Raw genomic sequence first — 24397 nt, forward strand, 5'->3', positions numbered from 1 at the left:
TATTGCAATTTTAACAGCTGCATATTATCCTGTTCTATAGATGCACCATAATTTATTTAACCAGTCTCATTTTGATGGACCTTGGTTTGTTTCCCACCATCTACCACTGCAAACCATGCTGCAACAATATCCTTGAGTGTATGTCTATCTGCAAACGTGACAATACTAGTGGGACAGCTTCCTAGAAATAAAATTGTTGGGTCAAGATTGCCTTAGAGGATATTGCAATTTCACCATCCAAAGAGGCCATTACGTCATTCCTAAGAGTTTTCCATTATACCATATGGTTTAATTATCAAAATTATATTAATCAACATTCTGATTTATCAATATGAACAGTATTTGTGATGCAATGTGTCTTCTATTCCTTTTGTAATTGAAAAGCTGATATAATAACAAAGACAAATTTTAAAACAGGCAAAAATCACCTATTACCAGTACCCTAATGTAACAACTACTTTCATTTTTCCTGTTCTCAAAATAAGTTATTTATAAAGATGGCTCCAAGTGATGTGCTACTGTGGTTGAGCTTCAGCTGGCTGCACGTGAGGACTCAGAGTAGGTACACAATAGCGGTCATTTAGTGAAGACCTGAGGCAAATCAGTGACCAGACTTGTGAGTTTGGAAGGCCTTTGATATTTCACTTTCAAGACCCATTTAGGGAGTGTTGATGAACCAATACCAGAGAAATTACTAACCCAGCTCAGGGAGTACACAGCAGTCCCTCCCTCTTTGTTGGTCTGTTAAAGGCCAAGACATAAAGCAAAGGTGTAGGCCTGTCTCAGAGATGAGAAAGCCACCTGGGAGGGCCAAAGGAAGTGCCTTGAGTTACTCCTTGCAACCAGTAGTTCTCAAACTCCTCTGACCCACTAAGAGAGGCAGAAGACTCCAGGCCCATTTCCACTGGACAAAGAATGCAGAGAGCCAAGAAGCGGAGAGAAACAACAAGAATCTAAATGGTAACCTGTGCGATCAACAAAAGTAGCACAAAACCATGATTTAACTTACAGTAAACGCTTCCGTAACCACAGGAACTGAAAACAATGACCAATTCAAAAAAGCACTGTTAACAGTGGGTACTTCCTAAAAACAGGAGAAGTTACAATTCTCTGTGATAGCAAGTAGTTATTAAGTGCCATTTTGCCAAGAATTCCAGACTTTTTAGAATATGGAACTCTGAGTCCTCAACAAACTCTAGTAATACACTAATTAATGAGAACATTATATTTTAGTGGCATGTAATATATCAGGGGTTATAAAAAGATTACCCTTAATTATGCATAAAAATCAGTCTGGTGCATTATTTCCCCATAAGGATCAAAGGAGGCAACTTGTATTTGAGGATCTGCTGAGACCCAATAGGAATAAATAGAAAATTATTTAGGAGACTCAATAGGGAAAAAAGTTCTACTTTTTTGGAGGGGGAGAAGGGTAACTTTTTATTTTGATATAACTTCAAACTTACAGAAAAGTTGCAAGAATCATACAAGAAACTTCCCTAATACTCTTTAGCTGGATTTAACAATTGTTTATGTTTTGCCCCATTTGTTTTATCATTCTCTCTCCCTCTACATACATGCATGTGAGTATGTTTATATATATGCATACTATTTTTTCCATTTGAAGGTAAGTTACAGACATCTTCCCTCTCTCCCCCTAAACAGTTCAGTATGTATTTCCAAATGTCCACAGGGACATTCTCGTTCATGAGCAGAGTTCAATGATTAAAATCAGGAAATTTTACATTGATACAATCTTATTTTTCATTCCACAGTCCACATTCAGATTTTGTCAATTGGCCCAATAATCTCCTTTGTAGCCAACTTTTTTCCAGGTTCAGGATCCAATCTAGGGTCATGTCTCTTAAATTTCTTTTAATCTGGAACAGCTCCTCAGTCTGTCTTTGTCATTCTTGACCTTGACATCTTTTTAAGAATATAGGCTGGCTACTTTGTAGACTGTCTCTCAATATGTGTTTGACTGATGTTTCCTCATGGTTACATTCTGGTTATGCATTTTTGGCAGGAAGACCACAGAAGTGTGTTTCTAGTTTTCAAGTGACAGGAATAATACTTTCATAAAGTAAGTTTTTTTTTTTCTTTTGTGAGGAAGATGGGCCCTGAGTTAACGTCTGCCAATCCTCCTCTTTTTGCTGAGGAAGACTGGCCCTGGGCTAACGTCCATGCCCATCCTCCTCCACTTTATATGGGACGCTGCCACAGCACGGCTTGAGAAGCTGTGCGTTGGTGCGCGCCGGGGGTCCGAACCAGCGAACCCCGGGCCACTGCAGCGGAGCGCGCGCACTTAACCGCTTGTGCCACCGGGCCAGCCCTGATAAACTAAGTTTATTGGGAGGGAAATTAACTTCCAATCTTTCTCCTATCACACAAAATAGTTAGAAATATTCCCTTAAAAACTTGGCTTACAAAAACAAACAAGACTGACAACAATGTAATATCATTTTATACCCATTACATTAAATTTTTTAAAATTAAAACTATAACACTCAATCCTGGACTGGGTCCTGGAACAGCAAAGAGGCATTAATAGAAAAACTGGTGAAATCTGAATAAAGTCTGGAGTTTAGTCAATAGTGATGTACCTATGTTGGTTTCTTAGATTTGACAAGTGTGGCACTATAATGTAACAGGTTAATAATGGCGGACACTGAGTAAGGGATTCAAGGGAAATCTTGATATTATCTTTGCAGCTTTTCTGCAAACCTAAAATTATTCTAGAATGAAAAGTTCACTTAAAAAATTATAACCCCCAGTATTGATGAATGATAGGTAAAACAGAAGCTCTTGCATTCTTGGTAGCAGAATAAACAGGCAGAATCCTCTTGGAAAAGAGTCAGACATTAAGGGTCCTAAATATCCTTGTTGCCTTTGATTCTATAATTCTACATGGAAACATTGTAAGGAAATAAACCTAACAGAAAAAAAAAGCTACGTGGACAAACAAGTTCATTTGCAGCATTACTTATAATCATGAAAAGTTGGAAGCGACCTATATGACAACAAAATAGGCAAGATTAGGAAGTCATAAAAATGAGGCAAATGAAGACTATGTCACATCAAGGGAAATGCTTAAATATGGTAAATGAAAAAAAAATTATATATTCAGTATGCTTATACCTATGTAAAGATCAATCTAAACACAGGAAAAAGAAATTACCCAAAATCTGTTTGTACAGGATTATGCCAGGAAAATGAACATTGTCTTCTTGGCTTTTTTTTTTCCAATTTAACAAATTTAACTTAATTTAAACTGTTAAAAACAGTTTTATTGAGACATAATTCACAGATCATACAATTCATCTTTTTAAACTATATAGTTTAGCAGTTTTTTAGTTTATTCACAAAGCTGTGCCACTATTACCACAATCAATTTTAGAACATTTTCATCATTCCAGAAAGAAACTCCATACCCTTTAGCAATCACTCCCCATCCTCCCCAACCTCCAGCCCTAGCAACCACTTACCTTCTGTCTCTAAAGATTTGCCTCTTCTGGACATTTCATATCAATAAAATTATACAATAGGTGTAAGAGGTGGTCTTTTTGGAGTGGCTTTTTTCTTTTTCTTTTTTTTTTGGTGAGGAAGATCGGCCCTGAGCTAACATCTGTTGCCAATCTTCCTCTTTTTGCTGAGGAAGATTAGCCCTGAGTTAACATCTGTCCCCATCTTCCTCTGTTTTGTATATGGGATGCCACCATAGCATGGCTTGATGAGCAGTGCGTAGGTCTGTGCCTGGGATCCAAACCTGCAAACCCGGCGCCGCCAAAGCAGAGCACGTGTACTTAAGCACTACACCACTGGGCCAGCCCCTGACTGGCTTTTTTCACTCAGCATAACGTTTTCAAGGTTTATCCATGCTGTAGCAGTTATAAGTACTTCCGTTTAATGGCCAAATAATATTCCATTGCATGGATATACCACATTTTGTTTCTCCATTTATCAGATGATGGACATTTGAGTTGTTTCCACTTTTTGGCTGTTATGAATACTGCTGCTTTGAAATTTGCACATAAGATTTTGTGTGCATGTTTTTACCTCTCTTGAGTATATACCTAGGTGTGGAGTTGCTGGGTCATATGGTAACTATGTTGAACATTCTGAGAAACTGCCAAACTGTTTTCCAAAGGGGCTGTACCATTTTACATTCCCACCAGCAATACTTTAAACTTTTATAACAAAAAATGTACAAGAAATCTGCAAAAATTAACTCCTGCTCACCATAAGGTAATGCTACATTTGAACGGGCTCAACATTTGCAAAGTAAAATATTGGCTCTAGTGAAATACAAGCTGGGCTTTTGCAGGTTGGCAGATTTCCCACTTGCCGAGAACAGGCACAAAGACAGGTGTCTCTTTTCTTTTTTAAAATAGTCTGTCAGTTTGTTTGCGTAGCAACAGGAAATAGGGTGGTCTTGAATCTTAAAATTCTGAACATAATTATGTGTCTTCTCAAAGCAGTTTCTGAACCAGGGAAGCTGAAGAGAGAATGTCGCGTTTCACATTATTGTTGACACTAGAATAATATTAGGAATTGACAGGTTTTTGAGAGACAGATGTTATTGCCGAAAGAAGGACCGTGTATCAGAATTTAAGGATCTGACATAATGATCAACTTTTTTACGCCTTCCTATTACTTTCTGTAGTTGAGTGCTTGAGGTAAATCTATAATCAAAGATTTTAGTTCAGTTCTTCCTTTTCCTGTCACAGTTACCTATCTGCAATTTCTTAAAAAATATTGAGAGTTGGGGAAAGTGATAGCAAAGCAAACAAACACAACTGAAAATACTTATTAAGGAACAGAAGGTAACTTCTTCAATCAGGCATTCCTCTTTGCTGGAGGAAAAGAGGGGACATATATAAAGAGATATCAGCAAGTTTAGAATTATTGTAATGATGTCTCGGTTAATAATTACTAACCGGAATTTTCAAAGCAAGAGGATCCTGACCACTACTGTACTTTGAAAAAATATTTGTTATACTTCGTTTTACAATATGCTGAGGAAATTTTAATTTTTTCTTAATATATTTTTTTCCCCAGACAAGGGAATTGGGAAGCATCAAGGTGAATGTAGAATGGAAACAGAGCTGTCAGACTAAATTTTCAGCTTTTCACACAGTATAATTATCACTTTTTAGTTTCCACATAAACAAGTCCTTAAATTACATTAAGAAGATTTCAAAAATATCCCTTAATAAAAACACATATAACAATCCTGAAGGAATTATTTTACTTTACCATGTGTTATAAACTGAATTGTGCTGGCCCCAAATTCTTATGTTGAAGCTCCAATCCCCAATGTGACAGGGCCTTTAGGGAGGTAATTAAGGTTAAATGAGGTCATAAGGGTGGAGCCCTAATCTGATAGGACTGGTGTCCTTAGAAGAGGAAGAGACAGCAGAGATCGCTCTCTCTCCACGCACAGGCACAGAGGAGAGGCCATATGAGGACACAGAGGAGGGTGGCCACATGCAACACAAGGAGAGAGGCCTCACCAGAAACCAACCCTGCTGGCACCGTGCTCTTGGACTTCCAGCCTCCAGAAGAGGGAGAAAATACATTTCTGTTGTTTAAGCCACCCAGTTTGTAGTATTTTGTTATGGCAGCCTGACACAACTAAGACACCACACCAATGTGATTTGTAACTGTTCTTTCCTTTTTGCCACTGTGATAGATTATAGACACAACCAAATTTTCTCAACTGAGGCCACAAAGAGATGTCTCTGGCCATTAAATCCAATAGTCATTGGAACTACCTAAATTTTAAAATGGATCCATTAAATTTAGGCTTCAAAGGATGTATTCTAAGTTAATTTCTAGGATAAATCACTATAAAATCAATATATTACAAGTTGTTACCACCAGGGGGCTTTACCTCCCATTTCTTTAATTCATAGCTAGCCTCTCTATCCCCAGAGCTGGCCTCTCCACTATCCTAGATCAGCGGCAAGAAGCCAGGACCAAAGTATGGCTAACCTAGTGGAGAACAAAGATGGTGATGATGGTGACAGTGGTAAGAGTGGTGGTGACAAGATCAGTGAACATTTGTCAAGCACTTACCAGATGTCAAGCAGATATCTATTACCTTTTTTAATCTTCAAAACAATCATTATTATTATCCCCACTCTTACAAGATTTAGCAAGGTTCAACAATTTGCTCTCTGTCACAGGATTCAAACCCAGACACAAGCACTCCAGTGCCCATTTCTTATGCTACAATTCTCAAAACTGAATCATTTAAACTCAAATTGTGTTACTGAACCATAGCTTTTTTGAAAAAATAAATAAAAATCCCTAATAATGAATCTGAAGTCTATGTCTAATTTCTTACTAAATACAACCAGTACAAAACCAGATCTACTAAAATAGACTCTAAATGGAACTTGTACCTGATAAATAAAACCAAGTCCCTGTAGGGTAAATGGGAAGAGTAGAAAAGCAGACAGAAGCTTCAGGAGAAATTCAGCATTCCTAAATTGTACCAGTAGGTGATTTTCAAAAAATGATGGAACATTTTTTGTTCAACATTTTCCCCAATACCTCTAGGCCAAAGCAACTGCCTTCATCAAAACAATACAAGTTAAGTCTTGGTTTCAAGTAAAGAACAGAAGCTTAACAAGTGTCTGAGAATATCAAGGCAACTGCTCATTCTTTTATAATACAGTTTAATATGCCCTGTATCTGCTCGGAAATTCCCAAATAGGGTGACTCAGGATATAACTATGTCTCTTAGAGTTCCCTGTTCACTAAAGAATTACCACAGAGAGACAGAACACCAACTCCATTTTCTAATTCTGAGAGACCTGAGTAAAGATAAAAGCAACTCATACTCTACCACAATTAAAAAAGCAATCTCATCCACAGGCAGGCTCCTTTTTCCTAAACTGGATTAACCACCTGTCCATTCCTTCCTCATATATTGAATTTTTTTTTCACTATATTAACATTATTAAATTAACTAGAGCTTCTATTCCTAGAGCATAGATTACCAAAAGTTGGATCGCTGGGATAAAGTATATATGGCTATTAACTGTGATGGTTATTGCTAGATTCCTTTCCAAAAAAGTTCTAGGCACTAACATTTTTTTTCAGACTATATGAAGCAGGCTGTCCTTTTCTACTAATACAGTATTTCATAGACTATAAGTACACAAAGTTTGGAAAGTCTTCTAAAGAACAAGAAATCAATATTTGTTCTCCTGTGGAGGCTTCTGTAATCCCTTGTACTATCAAAAGGAGAAAAGAAACTGTTACTCACAAAATTTATCTGCCTCGTGCAAAATAGACTTATGTTTCCTTTTCCCATTCTCGTTCACTTTTCCTCTCTTCCCCATCACTCCACTGTAAGATGTGCACCTATATGTATGAACACAGCTTTCTCACTTGTAAGAGCCTTGACACCTAACACACTTGTCCCATAATTTCACCACAGAGAAGGCGAAAGGAACGATAGTTGGGTAGCCAAACATTTCCACAAAAGGTAAGACTTTATTGTTATTTTCTTTCTTGACTACGAGAGAAGCTAAATCCCTTAAAGAAAGGCTCCCTCTCATCATTTTCCTAAGTGAAATCTTTCTTCCAGTAACTGAAAAGTGAGTAGATATACTTATTAATTAAGGCTCTGAACCAGTCTGCTGAGGTTTGCTCTTCTACCGACCAGTTGTGTGACCTGGGAACAAGTTACCTAACTTCTTTGGCCTCTGTTTCTTAATCTGTAAAATGGGTACAAAAATAGTTCTTACTTTGTAAGGTTGTTGCAATGAGAGTGTGTATATGTTTATGTTTGTGTGTATATTTATAAATATTTATATACACACATATATAAAGACCTTAGTACCTGAAACACAGTAAGACCAATGTAAGTGTTAGCTGTAAATCTGAGCCACATTCCCCACTACCCACCTGGAAGGCACCCCTAAAAGGAAGCAGGATGTGGAGAGTTCAAACTTCATTTGCCCTCTAACTCCATGTGAAATGGGAGGCATGCACACCTGGCTCAAAGAGAACAGCTGTCTCCTCTCCCTCTTTGAAGTCAGGGGGCCATTCTCACTCACCAGGTGTAGCAGGGGAAGGGGCCCTGGGCCCTGCCCCACGGGAGCTCATGGTCTAGCGAGCCTGGAGAGAAGAGCAGTTACTACCCTCTCCTGAAAACAGGCCTGCAGATCTAGTTTTAGGGCCAGGACTTGAAAAACTGTTTGTGTATTCAGTTTAATTTCTAATTGTTTTCTGAATAGAAACACACATGAATTAAAAGCTATTAAGATAAAAGAGGTCCAGCTGAACACAGAGAGACTACCTTTCGACTTGTCATCGCTCTGGGTCAAATGAAGTCACATCTTTGAGGATGGCAGAGCTGAGGGGTCACCATCCCCGTGAAGGCACAATGGCTTGGTATTAGAAACCTGGGCAACCGCTCAGAGCCCCACATTAGGGAGATTCTTGTGCACTGTGTATAACTGAGCAGTGATTCAAGGGGACTGTTGGTGAAGGAAGCACTGTGGGCTAGCAAGGATAAGAAACTGAGGCTTATACAGACCACTTTAAGTAAGAATCCAACTCCTTCACCCCCTTCCCCTACTGTTCTTTCCTGTAGCAAGTATGACAGGGCCAGGCCCAAATCCCTGGGGCCCTCACCACCCCAGTACATGCCCACAGTGTCCTCCTACAAGCACCCATGCCTCCTGGCCGGAGCACTTCCCTCGCTGCTGTGCAGCTGCCAGAAGTGGAGCCAGGCACAACACTCAGTCAGTGACAGACGGGAGGGGAACGGTAAACGCCTCCCTTTCCCACCCCCGTGTGCAATAACTCTGAGGCATGTTCTACAGTCTTCCAAGGTTCCGTAAGGGGACTGAGCTCCAGCTGCTCACAGAGGTAACCTACTCAGTCACACTCTTTATCGGCCCTGTCACTTTCCTCTCTCCTCTATCTGGGATTTTTGGGACCACCTCCGACATAAACTACTTATACTCAAATCCTTGTCTCAGGATCTGCTTCCCGGCAATTCCAACCTAAGTCATTTCCTCTTTAAATATGGGCACTTCAGGATAGTCTTATGACTCCTTTCCCCTTGCTAGGATGTTTATTTTAACCAGGTGTCCCCTCCAGAACACGGGTCACTTCACCCCTTGGAGATAAGCCTGGGCTCTACAGTGGCTGCCTTGGTCTTATGAATACTACTCAGATCCTGGGAGCTGCAGGCTGCCCTCTCAGGATGGAACTCTTCCCACCGTGTAACGCTGGGGTGTCTTCGTCTGGTGCCTCTCCTGCCGTGGGGCTTCTTCCGCTCACAGCTCCACCACCTCTCCTGACATGGCTCAAATCCACAGCCAAAGCCACTGCACACTAGGCACACATCTGTCTTCTTGCTTGAAGTTTTCTTCAGTGGAGCTTGAAGGTATTTCTTCTCTCCAAAAAAGCCAACTCAAATGGATGCTCCTTTTATTGGAAATGTGAGCAGTTTAGAGATGGGCACTCTGCTTTTCATGGCTCACCTGATTCAGCTGGAATATTACAGCACTAAGGGAGACCATTTCACTAGCTCCCAGAGTTAGATAAAAATGCAGAATCTAAATAAATAATTGAAATATTTCACATGATGTAGCTAGGATGTTTTTATCTGATCAGGAATTCCTCCCAACTTTTGAAGAGCCTTTCACCCATGCTCACTTATAAGGCAGTGCAGCAAGATGGCTAACAGTATGGCAGCTGAGGCCAAATGGTCAGGGTTTGATTTTTGCCTCTGCCTAGCTGTACAGTCTTAGACAAGTTAACTTACCCCTCTGAGGCTCCCTATAAAATGAGGATAACAACAGTATCTACCTCCAGGATTGCTGAGAAGATTAAACGAGTGGGCCCTCAATTCAGTGACTGGCATCCTTATAAGAAGAGATGAGGACACAGAGACATGGAGGGAAGAAGATCATGTGAAAGACATAGGCAGAGATTGGAGATCTGCTGCCACAAGACAGGGAAGCAGGAACCATCAGGAGCTGGAAGAGGTGAGGGAGGATTCTCTGCTGTTGGTAAACTGTGTGTCAGTTGTAGGCCTCTCCCTTTGTTCTCACTCAAACCATAAAACCTAACAGTACCTTGTCTTAAAAATTCTGATTATCATGTGGCTTATCATACGGCTGTCCTGAAGATCATGGACCATGCCCGATGCCATCATTTAAATTTCTCAGGTCCACAGTTATCACCCCTGAACTCCTTCATTTCTCATTGTAACTCACTGAAATCATAGTCTCCATCTAAGAATCAGTAAGGAATAATTTTAAATGTATGGGAGAGAAAACCCAGCGAAATTTAACTTAAAATAATTTAACAATATAAGAAGAAGGAAGAAAAGATTCGATGAGGGAAGAAATCAGCTCTTGGTAACGAGACTTGAGGAGCAGATTGTGTCCAGGCACAGAGATGCAGCATACAAATGAGGGGGCAGGTCTTGTCCTGACCGTCCCTGATGCCCACCCTACTCTGCTCTCCTCCCAGGTGGCCTCAAACCCTGTCAGCGGCTCCTACGCTGTGACCTCGCTCAGCTCCACTCCCCAGAACTCCAGGTCTGGCAGGTAAGAACCCCGTGTACACCCGGCTCCTCCTCCTGTCCCATAAAGGGTCCTGTGCCTGGATCCTGCTGGACCAGAGAGGGCCATTTGACACCCCATTGCTAGGACATTGGGGATTTGGAATATGCAGAGTAGCTCACACTGAGGAATTAGAACACCCTAGTCCTCGGGAGGAGTCAGCCCCACACCAAAGCTGTGGGATCCGGGAGGGAGCCATCACTGTGTTAAATCCAGAGGCCATTGTCAGGAGGCACAAGGCACAGCTGTCCACCTCCACTCCCTCTCTGCCCTTCCGTTTCTCAGTCACTCTTTGACCCTCTGAAATAGGCTTCCTTCCCCATGACTGCTAAGACTGCTCTATCAAAGCTCTTCAAGAAAGTCCAGAAAATTCCAGATCCTTCCAAAACCACCTCAGTCCTTTCCCTTCCTGACCCAGTGAAAGATCCCCCCATCTCACTTCTGTAACTTGACCCTTTTTGGTTAATTTCAGGTGTCAACTTGACAGAGCTAAGGGATGCCCAGAAAGCTAGTTAAGCATTATTTCTGGATGTGTTCACATGGCTGTTTGTGGAAGAGATTAGCATTCAATTCCATAGACTATGTAAAGAGGCCCACCCTCACCAGTCTGCGACCTGATACTACCACAAATACGCAGGCAAAAGATAAGTTCATCAAACACCATAAGAAACTATAGTAACAATTCAGAGCAGAAGGAAATGACAAATCTCCAGAAACCAACCTTGAAGTCACAGAAATTTACAATCTAAATGACAGAGAATTCAAAATAACTGTCATAAAGAAACTCACCAAGTTACAAGAATGTTCAGACAGTTCGATGAACTCAGGAATAAAATTAATGAGGAAAAGGAATACTTCATCAAAGAGACTGAAGCTATTAAAAAAAAAAAAAACAAGCAGAAATTCTGGATATAAAGAACATAATTAATGAGATAAAAAAGAATCTAGAATCCTTACAAAATAGAGCTGATATCAGGTTGAAAGAATAAGTGATTTAGAGGATAGAAATATAGAAATGCTTCTAGTGGACGAGGAGAAAGGACTCAGATTTTTAGAAAATGAAGGAATTCTTGGAGAAATATATGACGCAATTATAAAAGCAACCTAAGAATTATATGTATTCCAGAGGGAGAAAAGAGGGAGAAAGGAGCAGAGAGCTTGTTCAAAGAAATAATAGCTGAGAACTTCTCAACCCTGGGCAAGAACCGGACTTAAAAATACATGAAGCCAACAGAACGCCTAATTACATCAATGCTTAAAGACCTTCTCCAAGGCGTATAATAGTAAAATTGGCAAAAGACAATGACAAAGAAAAAATCTGAAGGGAAGCAAGACAGAAGAAAATAACCTACAAAGGAACCCCTATCAGGCCTTCAGCATATTTCTTGGCAGAAACTTTACAGGCAAGGAAAGAATGGAATGATATATTAAAAATACTGAAAGAAAAAAACTTTCAGCCAAGAATACTCTATCCAGTGAAATGATCCTTATGATACAATGGAGAAATACAAGTTTTCCCAGATAAACAAAGGCTGAGGGAATTCATCGCCACGAGATCTCCCATACAAGCAATGATCAAGAACGCCCTCATACCTGAAACAAAAAGAAGGCAAATGTCTACAAAGCTTTGATCAAAGAGATAAATAGACAAAATCAGAAAGCTACAGCTCTGTTTCACAACAGGGTAGCAAATACTTAATTATAACTTAAAAGAAGAAGGGAAGGAAGGCATCAAAAGTAACTATAAACACTTCAACTTAGTCACAACCGCACAACACAAAAATGAATAACTTGTGACAACAATAACTCAGAAGGAGAAGAGGAAAGGAATGGAACCTGCTTAGGCTAATGGAGATAAGAGGCTATCAGAAGATGGACTGTCTCATCTATGAGATCTTCATACAAACCTCAGAGTAACCAGCAAACAAAAAATCAGAGCAGAGCCATAGATCGTAAAAATAGAGAAAACTACCACAGAAAACCCCCAAAATGAAATGGTAGTCAGAAACACAAAGGAAGAGGAACAATGGAAATATAGATTAGGTGGGATTAAGCCCTCATGTATCAATAATCACTCTAAATGTAAATCGATTGAATTCTCCAATCAACAGACACAGAGTGGTGGGGTGGATTAGAAAACAAGACCCAATGATATGTTGCTGCCAGGAAACACATATCAGCTCTAAAAACAAACAGGCTCAGAATGAATGGATGGGAGACAATACTCCAAGAAAATGGCAAATAAAAGAAAGTAGGTGTTGCCATACTCATATCAGACAAAGCAGACTTCAAGATAAAAAAGACTATGAGAGACAAAGAGGGGCAGTATATAATGCTAAAGGGGACTTTCCACCAAGAGGACATATCCCATTCAACATAGTACTGGAGGTTTTGTCCAGAGCAATTAGGCTGGAAAAAGAAATAAAAGGAATCCAAATTGGAAAGGAAGAAATGAAACTCTTGCTGTTTGCAGATGACATGATTGTAAATAGAAAAAACCATAAAGAATCCATCAGAAAACTATTAGAAATAATCAACTACTACAGCAAAGTTGCAGCGTACAAAATCAACTTACCACAATCAGTTGCATTTCTACTCTAATAATGAACTAACAGAAAGAGAACTCAAGAATACAATCCCACTTACAATTGCAACAAAAAGAAAAAAATCTCTAGGGATAAATTTAACCAAAGAGGTTAAAGACCTATACAATGAAAACTATAAGACATTATTGAAAGAAATCAATGATGACCTGAAGTAATGGGAAGATATTCCATGCACATGGATTGGAAGAATAAACACAGTTAAAAAGGCCATATTACCTAAAGTAATCTACAGATTCAATGCCATCCCAATCAGAATTCCAATGACATTCTTCACAGAAATAGAACACAGAATCCTAAAATATATATGGAATAACAAAAGACCTCGAACAGCCAAAGCAATCCTGAAAAGAAAGAACAAAGCTGGAGGCATCACAATCCTAACTTGAAAATATATTACATAGCTATAGTAATCAAAATGGCATGGTACTGGCACAAAAGCAGACTCATAGATCAATGGAACAGAACTGAAAGCCCAGAAAGAAAACTACACATCTGTGGTCAGTTAATCTCTGACAAAGGAGCCAAGATCATACAATGGAGAAAGGAAAGTCTCTTCAATAAATGCTGTTGGGAAAACTGGACAGCCACATGCAAAAGAATGAAAGTAGATCATTATCTTCCACCATACACAAAAATTAACTCGAAATGGATAAAAGACTTGAATCTAACACTTGAAACCATAAAACTCCTAGAAGAAAATATACGCAGTTCAGTCTTTGACATCGGTCTTAGCAGCATCTTTTCCAATACCATGTCTACTCAGGCAAGGGAAAGAAAAGAAAAAATATACAAATGGGACTACATGAGACTAAAAGCCTTCTGCAAGGCAAAGGAAACGATGGACAAAATGAAAAGACAGGGTCGGCCCCGAGCCTTAGTGGTTAAGTGTGCACGCTCCAGTACTGGCGGCCCAGGTTCGGATCCCGGACGCGCACAAACGCACCACTTTTCCAACCATGCTGCGGCCGCGTCCCACATACAGCAACTAGAAGGATGTGCAACTATGACATACAACTATCAACTGGGACTTTGGGGGAAAAAAAAAGGAGGAGGATTGGCAATAGATGTTAGCTCAGAGCCAGTCTTCCTCAGAAAAAAAGAGGAGGATTACCATGGATGTTAGCTCAGGGCTGATCTTCTTCACCAAAAAAAAAAAAAAAAAAAAAAGGAAAGACAACCCACCAACTGGGAGAAAATATTTGCAAATCATATATCTGACAAGGGGTTAATCTCCAAAATATATAAACAACTCATACAACCCAACAATAAAAAAACAGATAATCCAATCTAAAAATGGGCAGAGGATATGAACAGACATTTTTCCAAAGAAGATATACAGAAGGCCAACAGACACATGAAAAGATGTAAAACATCACTAATTATTAGGGATATTCAAATCAAAACTACAATGAGAGATCACCTTATACCTGTCACAACAACTATAATTCCCAAGACAAAAAGTACGAAATGTTGGAGAGGATAAGGAGAAAAGGGTACCCTCACACACTGCTGGTGGGAATGCAAACTGATGCAGCCACTAGGGACAACACTATGGAGAGTTCTCAAAAAATTAAAAATAGAAATAGCATACCTTCCAGTTATCCCACTACTGGGTATTTATCCAAAGAAATTGAAATCAACAATTCAAAGAGATTTATGCAGCCCTGTGTTCACTGCAGCATTATTCACAATAGCCAAGACATGGAAGCAACCCAAGCGCCCTGCTACAGATGAATGGATCAAGAAGAGGTGGTATGTATTATATACAATGGAATACTACTCAGCCAGAAAAAAAAGACAAGATCATCGTGTTTGCAACAACCTGGATGGACCTTGAGGGTAGGATGTTAAATGAAATAAGCCAGACAAAATCAAACATGCATGATTTCACTCATACGCAGAAGATAAACATATACAGGGATAAAGAGAACAAATCAGTGGTTACCAGAGGGGATGGGGGCTGGGCATTGAGTGAAAGAGTTAAAGGGGCACATATGCATGGTGATGGATAATAGTTAGACTACTGGTGGTGAGCATGATGCAGTCTATAAAGAAATTCACAAATAATAATGAACACCCGAAATTACACAATGTTAAAACCCTTTATAATTTCAATAAAATAATTAAAAAAGAAAAAAAATAATTCATTCTTTTTTATGGTTGAATAGTATTCCACCATGGGGATATACCACACTTTGTGTATCTGTTAACCAGTAGATGGACATTTTGTTTGTTTTCCATTTTTGTCTAGAATAAATAGGTTGTTATCAACATGTGTGTACAAGTCTGTGTATAGACATATGAGTTTATTTCCCTTGCATGGATTCCTAGGAGAGGAATGGCTGGATAGACGTATGTAATTATTAAAGACGCATCCAAGCTATTTTTCACCAGCACTCTATGAGAGTTTCAGTGACTTGACATCTTCAACAACACTTGCTATAGTCAGTCTTTTTAATTTTAGCCATTCTCAAGTGTGGTAGAATCTCATGATGACTGTCACTTATATTTCCCCAATGACTCATGTTGTGAAGGAGAAGGCAAGCCACACACAGACTGGGAGAAAACATCTGCAAAACATATCCCTAGAAAAGGACGTGTACTTATAATATATAAAGAGCTCTTACAACCCAATGGTAAGAAGACAATCAACACGTCATGGCTTACCAGGAGACAGCAGATCAGGCCTGTGATGAGCACCAGGAAGCCCGCCAGCAGATGAGGATGAGGGCCCAGAAGGAGAGGTCTGGGGAGACAAGTGGTGGGGTGAGCCACCTCCTGTCATCGCCCCAGGGCTCCTGCTGACCCCACTGTGCCTCAACCGTCCTTGACAAGGGTTGGCCAACTTTCCTCATCATCCAAGACCCTGTGCGCATAGTTCTCTTCGATGAGGCACAGCATCAAGATACTCGCCCCCTACCGTGGGCCTGGGTTTTCTGCAGGTTTACCATGCTTCTCAGTCAAGGTGTCATTTCTGTTGGGAGAATATTCTGGAAGTGAATGAAATGGAGAATGCATGTGAGTGTGTTTCACTCTTTTTAATAAAACTTTTTAGACACAGAAAAATAAAGGGAACAGTCTCATAAACATCCATCATCTAGATTTAACAATGCATATTCCATCCAATTAAAACAATATTTCATCAATGTATAAATTATTAACACTTGCCGCCCTTGATTCATCCCATGTTTTCAATGAAATATTAAAGTCAAGTAGACATCATCATGTTTCACCCCATTTTACTTTCCATCTCTAAAAAGTGAGCACACTTTGCTACAAAATTCAAGGCCATTATCACAGAACAAAAGTGTAATAAATTAAACTAAATTAATACCTCTGGGCACAGAGGACTGAATTTGGGTTGGACTATCTTATGATGGCTGGGGGGAGAATGGGTCATCACAGTTGGCAAGCCTATGTGATCTCTCTAAATTCGTAAATTCCCACTCAAAATTGTTCTTCCGTGCCTAGAAACACATCATCCCCTTCTCCTTTATCTATTTGCTTAATATTCATTTTCTAGGATTAACCTACAATGTAATTTCCTGCAGGAAGTCTTCTCTGGTTACCCCCTAAAAATATGAGTTTGTTCAGATCAAATAATTGATAAGTTTCAATTCTCTATTCTTGTTATTGCCAGCAACAACATAAACTCCAGGAGGGAGTGGGCATGGGGGGAGGGGTGCAGGTCCCCCTACTTGTGCCTCTACCCAGACAACCTCTTAGAGGTGTGCTGTCTGATATGCAGCAGCAACAAGTCTCTTTTTGAATTAAAATTAATTTTAGTTAAATAAAATAAAAATTCTAACCTCAGTAACATTAAAAATCAGTAACAATAAAGACCAGTCACAATACCATCTTTCGAGCACTCAACAGCCACATGCAGCTATGCACTGGACAGCACAGATACAGAACATTCCACCACTGCAGAAAGTTCTAGTGCATTGGTGCTCATCTAGAGCGGGACTTGGCAAACTATAGCCTGTGGATCAGAAACCACATCCACCCCCAAACCTGTAAGTCTGCTTCACACACAGCTGGAGGCCCTCATTGACCATCGGGCCCAGTGGCTCTCAGTGCAGAGATAAGGAAACAAAAGTCCGGAGAGGGGAGGTGACTAGCTTGAGGTCACTGAGCTGTTTAGGAGAAGTTGAGGGCCTCCCATACTACACTGGTGTGCTTTTCTCTCTCTCAATGGTGGCTAAAGACTGGGGGACTATGCCACCTCCTGCCAGCCTGAGGAAGTTCAGTGTTCTCTCAGCCCCAGGCCTACAGAGTCCCTAGAAAGGCCTCACTTTCTTCCCCAATGACCAGGGAGCCTTACCATCCACAAGGACATTCTTTCCGTCCAGGGTCAAGTTCTGCAGCTGGGTACCCTTCTGGTCAGCCGCAGGAATTCCTCATAGATGGCAACTCTATCCAGTCTCTGTGCCAAGGCGGCTGGGTACACAGTGAGTCCACTGCAGTGTGGTTACCATGGGGGACCGACCTGGAAGGACACAAGGGATGAACAAGGGTGTCTGGAATTCTACCCTGATTCTAGATTCTCTGCTTCTGGGTCCTGTCCAAGAGAACTTTCTGCAATAATGTCAACATTTGCCTGCACTACCAAATACACTCATTGTTAGCCCCATGTTGTTATCAAGCACTTAAAATGTGGCTAGTGTGTGTGAGTGAGGAACTGAATTTCTCATGTAATTTCATTTAAAGTAATTAATTGATAAATAAATAACCACAGGGAGAACATTTTTGAAACTTTGGAGTAAGGACGTCTTCAAATGCATAAAAACAATGAGAACACTGGTAAAAATGGTCGAAATCAACTTTTCAGAAGTCTAGAAATTAATCAAAGGCTTGCAAGAATCTGAGGAGGGTTTAGTGAAGAAACATGGTGGAATCTTGATAAAGGGAGCAAACTTTGTGGCATTATAACTTGCACTATTCCCATCCTGCTCTCACAATATCCTCCATAACTTTGAAAACCGTCAGTCTCAGAACCATGGTGGCTGAGACAACCCGCAGCACAGCAGCCATAATGGGTGTGGAGCTCTGAAAAGACCCCTCCCCACCCAACTGCAACTAGCTGACCTGCCTGGCAGCTCCCCGAAAACGCCCCATGTTCAGGGCTTGTTGTTACTAGACTCAGAGCTTGCCCAGGGAGGAAAGTCTGTCCCCAGGGCACTTGCTAAAAACAATCAGGGCTAATTGTTTTCTATTGTAGTTGCCTGAGGGAGTGATACCAGCTGAGGCAGGCAAGAGGTGAGCCAACAACTTAGAAGAAAAATTGGGGGAATGAGATGTCCACAGGGGGCTTTGAAAATCTCCAGGGTATTTCCGGGCATCCAGAAGGCCACAAGGGCTCAGGCCTGTGGCACGCCCAGGAAAGACTTGAGAACATCTTAATCTCTCACCTCTAGTTGAAGGGTTGGGTTAATATCTGAAAACTTGATTATGTAATACACCATATTAATAGAATAACGGCCAATACCACGCAATCTCGACCACATATACAGAAAAGAATTTCACAAAATACAGTGCCCTTCATGCCTAAAAAAGAAAACACTCAACAAATTAGGAATAGAAAAAACTTTCTCAACCTATAAACAGCATCGATGAAAAACCCACGGCTAACACCATATTCAATGGTGAAAGACTGAAAATTTCCCCCTAAGACCAGGGACAAGACATTGATGTCTTCCCTCATCTCACATGTTAATCACAGGCACCAGAGGCTCTGATGAGGGCAATTAGGCAAGAAAAAGGAATAAAAGAAACCCAGATTGGAAGGGAAGACGTAAAACTATTTGTTTTGCAGATGAGAAGATATTGTATCTAGAAAAACCTAAAAAATACCACCCCCCCACACACAATATGTGCATCGTATCCCAATACGTGTATAATAAATTTAAATTGCCCCATCTGGTTAGTGGCTCCAATATTGGAGAGCACAGTTAGACCGCTAATATTTGTTGAACCTTTCCAGAAGAGGAGGAGGAGGAGGATGCTGGAGGTTGGTGGCCCCAAATGTTAATGCTTTTCTCAACCCCCGAAAATCTATGGAAGGAGATGGTAGGATTAGCTGACAGGGATGTGGGGCAGAATGGCCACCATGTCAGTGACTTCCAGATCAAGGATGTGTCACAGGAGCTCAGAGCCATCAGCCACCTGCTCAGCCAATGCTTCCAATCTCCTCAACCCACATCAAGTCGGTGACCAGGCAGGAGTGAAATATGTCTCATAGCTGGCTGCCTCTGTAGAGCTTGGTGACCTAGAACAAACGCAAGGGAGAGTGGGTGAGATGGAGGTCTCCTGGAGACGCAGGGGGCCACTGGAGCCAGTGAAAGATCACAGACCTTGGGGCAAGGGAGACCTGACTTCAAATCCTGGCTCTGCCCCTAACTCACTGTGTGACCTTAGGCACAAAAATCCCCTTTCTGAGATTCAGTTTACCCATGTGAGAAATGGGGAAGGCAGCTAGGACATCACCTCTGGACACTGAGAGAACCCAGGCACACAGGGAAAGTGAAGGGTTGAAACAATCACGTAACAGATGTAAGTCCGACGGAGGAATGAGGGTGCCCTCAGGGCAAGGAGAGACGGGACAGGGGAGACCCCACCTGGTCCTGGGTGTCCCTCAGCAGGGCGGTGTACTCCGAGGATGTGGGCTCCGGGTTGCTGAGGTTCCAGCTGATGATGTGGAAATGTAGCTGGTGCTCTCTCTGGATGGATAAACTCTGGGCTGCAGAGCCTGGAGCCACTGAGAGGAAAAGCAGACAGGTGGAGACTCTCCACTCCCAGCACAGAGGCATGGAGGCCCACGGGGTCAGGATGGTAGGTGCAGACGGTGTCCACACTGCTGGCTTCCCCATCCTTTTCAGGCCTGGGGAGAGAGGGATGTGGGGACTCTAGAGAGAGGTCCTGAAACCTCTGGGGTGGGGGCCAGAACAGGAAGGAGGAAATGGGAGGACAGGGGGGAGACTGAGAGAGGGGTGGTCACAAAAGTGGTCATTAGGGGCAAATACTCAGAGGAGGGTCTCACCTGAGGGAGACCAGTCTGCAACTCAAGGAGAAGAGGCCCAGGCTGCTCTTCTTGAACAAGGATCCAGCTGGGGAGGAAGGAGGAGGAGGAGGAGCAGGAGGGACAGGGAGTGGGGGAGGGGCTGGGTGGGATTTAACCCAACAGGAGCTGCTGGAACCAGGGTCTCCCCAGGCTCTGCAGGACCCTCTCAGTGGAGTTGAACGTGGCTGAGCCATTGCTCCTGTCTGATGAATACTGGAGGGTGGAGATGGGGAAGGTGACTGTGAGGGACTTCAGGTTGTGCCCCAAAGCTGCAAGACGAGAGGGAGAGCGATGGCCAGCACTGAGAGCTGGCCTGAGACCACACCAGAGTCCTGCACTCATTATCATCTGTCGTCTTCTCTCCCAGTGTCACCACCACCCACCCGTGTGGTCACCCAGGTCAGAACCAGCACATCTGCTCAGCTCCTCCTCCCTCCCAGTAACACCAATTCCAGTTGCGCACCGGTCCTCACATACACTCCCTCTCCATCCCTGTCCCAGCTCAGGTCTTAACTTCCTTCACCCGGACCAACACCCCAGCAGGCTCACTGGATGCTCTGTCTAAAGGATGTTCTACATGGACTACTAGAAGAATCTTTCTGAAATGAATACCTCACTAGGGCCACCACTGCTCTAGTACCACCCATGGCTCCCTATGGCCTTCAGTGTTTAGTTCAACCTTCTTGACCTGGCACTCAAGGCTCTACTCAATCTGGCTCCTGCTGACCTTTCAGTCTCATTTTATCCATGTACTGCGGGTTAAACTCCATGCTTCACGCAACCCAAATTCATTTCAATTCTCCCCATAGGGCATGTTGTTTCTGGCCGGAGCCTTTGATCATGGAATCCTCTCTGCCAGGAAAACCCTTCATCCTCTAGTTGCCAGGGTCCCTCCTACTTATTCTTAAAGACTCCATTCTGGTGAAACTTTCTCTAGCAAGCTCTTCCCCTCCAAATTATGCCAGGCGCCTCTCCCCGAAACCTCCCACATTGTACTATAATGGTGTGTTAATTTCACAAGACTCGGGGCTCTCTGAGGGCTGGCCTGAGACTGAACCGTCGGTATAATCTTTGTGATCAGCATGATTGCCCTAAAACCAGAATTTCACACCCTGGCTTCGCAGCTCCTGGATCACAACTGGCTGGTGGAGGAGTGGGGCTGGAGAGCTTCTCTTGGGAAGGAAAAGGGGCCCCCAGATACCTGTGGTGGCTTCTGGTGGCACAGGTGATGATGAAGTATGCAGGGACGTGGTGGCTGGCTCGGGAGCTGTGGCGAGGGCTGTCATCAGGGAGGGACAGAGTGGGAGGAGCCCCCAGGCTCACCCGGGCTCCAGCAGTGGCTGTGCCAGGACCACCATTCACAGGTGAAGCATAAATGAGAGTGAGGGGACGGGTGACTGTGTGAGTAGAGGGATGAGCAAGCCTGTGGATGAGAGGAGCCCAAGAGAGAGAGATAGGTGAACAAGAGAGACTGAACTCGGAGGAGAGGCAGATGGACGGGCAGAAAACTGGACAGACGGATGGGACACCTGGAAAAGGAGGACCAAGGGCAGGGCTTCAGGAGAATTAAAGTGAAAACCACGTGGGGTCAGAATGTGGTGGAGAACACGTCTGTGTCTAAGGCTTTCTCACCCTGGGCTGGGACTCTCCACCAGAACCCGGGAGGGAGAGAAGGGATGAATTAGGGCCCTTCCAGGTGCTTCCCTCACCAAGGACAGCGGGTGAAGGAGAACAAGTGCTCCCCAACCCCAAATGCGGACGGGACCCAGGACGTCAGGGCCAGGAATACTCACTGGTGGTAGTCGGGGCTGCGGCTCCATAGGTGTAATCTGTGGAGAGAAGGCGAGAGGAGCTGAGCAAGAGCTGGGGTGAACATAAAGGATTAAGGGAGAGGGTGGATGTAGGGAGCTTTGTGGGGAAAGCAGAGGGGAAGTGGGGAGTGGTGTTCAGGGGGGAGGCAACGAGGTGGAAGGTGGCTGGACCCAGTGATCACACAGTGATGAGAAGACTGATCCCAGACCAGGAGCATAGAGAGATGGATCATAGCTCACTTTAGAGCAACGGAGGCAACACAGAACTCTGACTGGGAGAGAGAGTGTGGCTGTAGCACAGCCCCTCACCACTGACGTAGAGGCTGTCCCCGTCCAGGGTGAGGGAGCCCAGGTGGGTGACGCCCTGGGTCTCATGGCTCAGCTCACAGTAGAGTCGCTCTCCGTCCAGCCTGGGACCAGCGGGGGTCAGAGTGGAAGGTGCAGATGATGTCCACCCCAGTGGCTGCCCCACCCTTCTCAAGCCTGGGGGAGGGAGAACCTGGGGACATGGAATACTGAGCAGGGGTCCTTCTGGGTGTGGAAAGCGAGAGAGGGGAAGGGAGGAGGCTGAGGGAGAGGCTGAAGGGGCTGCTCTGATGTCTGGAGAGGCTCTCCTCGGTGTCTCCCATGTGAGACAACCCCCTCACAAATAAGGCCTGACTTCCTTTAGGATGTGGAGGGGGGCCTGTGAGTGACAAAGATGGGTGAACACACAGACCTGGGTGAGGGGGCGCCTGCAGGTCTGCACGGACAGCAGCGAGGAGCACAGTCACTGCCCTGTGCCATCTGACACATCCAGGCAAGAAAGTACCGTTACGTTCTCTCGGTTCTCCACTCCGAGGTCTTTTCTTTCTACTTCTTTCCTACTCCACAGCCATCACCCAGGCCTAGGGAACAATCATCTTATTCCTAATCTTATTCCCAGCACCTCCCATCTTGCCTATTAAGTCTACATTCTTAACCATGAAGTCCATTTGAACCAACGTGCTTAGACCAAACGCTAATCACATCATTCTTCTACTCGCATCTCTCCAGAGTCTTCCCACTGGTCTTAGAACAGAATCCCAAGTCACCCCTGATCTGGTCCTGCCTGTCCCCCCTCGCCGGCGTGGCTCACACCCCTCCCCCTGTGTTGACTCGGCTCAGCCATCCCTCTTCTCAGTTCATGGACACACCAGGCTCTCTGCTTCAAGGGGTGTCCTCATGCGGGTCCCTCTGTCTGAAACGCTCTCTTGAACACACTCCCACACCCTCACTCCAGTCTAACCCTCCAGACGCGGATAAGACCCCTGGGGACAAAATCACACGGAGGACGGTGACGGAGACTCTGAGGAGGGGCCGGCGGCGCCCGGAGCCGGGAGGAACAGAAGCCTCGGGCGCCCTGACGAACAGCCCGGGGGACACGGGGCTCGGGGGGACAGAGGGACGCCGGGCCGTGACGGGGCTGCCCGCGGCCCAGGCCCCTCCCTGGACCGCGACCGGAGACGGGACCGCCCGCAACTCACCGCGCCTCGCCCCTTCGGCCGAAGGGCCACGGGAATGCGGTCCGCGCCGAGAAGACTGGACACACCGCGCAGACCTCCCGCTCCATCCACGGCGCCGCCCGCGCTTCCGCTTCCGGTCTCGGGTGGGCGTTCTGGGAGGAGGGAAGTTCGGGGAGGACGGACGTTTGGGGGCTCCGGGTTGAGGCGGCGTGAGGGGCGGGGCAGGGCGGGGCCGCGCACCCCAGCCTCGGGGGAGGTGTCTAGTTTCTAGAGTTAATGTGAGGCCGGGCCTCGGGCTGGGTCAGCACCAGGGACAGGGACCAGGTCTAGGGGCGGGGCTGTGGGTGGAAACCAGTTAAAGAGGCGGGGCTGTGGGCGGGACCAGGCTGTGGGCGGAGCCCGGGACCTGGCGGGGAGAGACGGAAAGAGCCGAACTGTGGCCGCGAAATCGGAGAGAGACGAACCCGAACCGCTGAGCCGAGGAGCGGCTGAAGATAATGTCAGTTTTATTTCATCCTTTCCAATAAATCATTCCTTTTGTATCATTTCCTGCCAATATTGCATTAAGCAGGGCCTCCAGTGTGTGTTTCGTAGTAGCAATGATAATGAACGTTCTTCTCTTATCCTTGATTTCAACACTGCACCATAAAGTTTGACTCTGTAAATACTCTTTATGAGATTGACAGAGTTCCCTTCTATTCCTGATTTTGTAAGAGTTGTTTTTGTTGTTGCTGTTTATTTTTTAATACACGAATGGTGTTGAATTTAATTAAATGTCCTTTTCTGCAGTTATCGAGGTTATTATTTCTCCCTTTTCAGGGACTAGAGTACTGAATTA

The 24397-nt window shown here is 43.7% G+C and overlaps 1 protein-coding gene and 2 long non-coding RNA genes across 3 annotated transcripts; 1 reads left to right on the forward strand and 2 right to left on the reverse strand.

Annotated features, from left to right (window-relative positions):
• Positions 1-534: 534 nt before the first annotated feature.
• Positions 535-9944, forward strand: LOC131403159 (uncharacterized). The gene is made up of 3 exons (XR_009219243.1): positions 535-616; positions 7451-7498; positions 9844-9944. It is a non-coding gene; the product is annotated as an uncharacterized LOC131403159 (long non-coding RNA).
• A 9476-nt stretch (positions 9945-19420) lies between these two features.
• Positions 19421-20164, reverse strand: LOC131403197 (mucin-16-like). Its single transcript, XM_058537502.1, has 2 exons — positions 19822-20164; positions 19421-19472 (listed from the first exon to the last, which is right to left on the reverse strand). Exons 1-2 carry the CDS (start codon positions 20071-20073, stop codon positions 19440-19442), a joined length of 285 nt encoding a protein of 94 aa, XP_058393485.1. The 5' UTR covers positions 20074-20164; the 3' UTR covers positions 19421-19439.
• Positions 20165-21612: 1448 nt separating this feature from the next.
• LOC131403196 (uncharacterized) lies at positions 21613-22480 on the reverse strand. The gene is made up of 3 exons (XR_009219282.1): positions 22385-22480; positions 22058-22093; positions 21613-21687 (listed from the first exon to the last, which is right to left on the reverse strand). It is a non-coding gene; the product is annotated as an uncharacterized LOC131403196 (long non-coding RNA).
• Positions 22481-24397: the final 1917 nt, after the last annotated feature.

The sequence above is a fragment of the Diceros bicornis genome, unplaced genomic scaffold (assembly GCF_020826845.1).
Source record: "Diceros bicornis minor isolate mBicDic1 unplaced genomic scaffold, mDicBic1.mat.cur scaffold_55_ctg1, whole genome shotgun sequence".
Taxonomy (NCBI): Eukaryota; Metazoa; Chordata; class Mammalia; order Perissodactyla; family Rhinocerotidae; genus Diceros; species Diceros bicornis.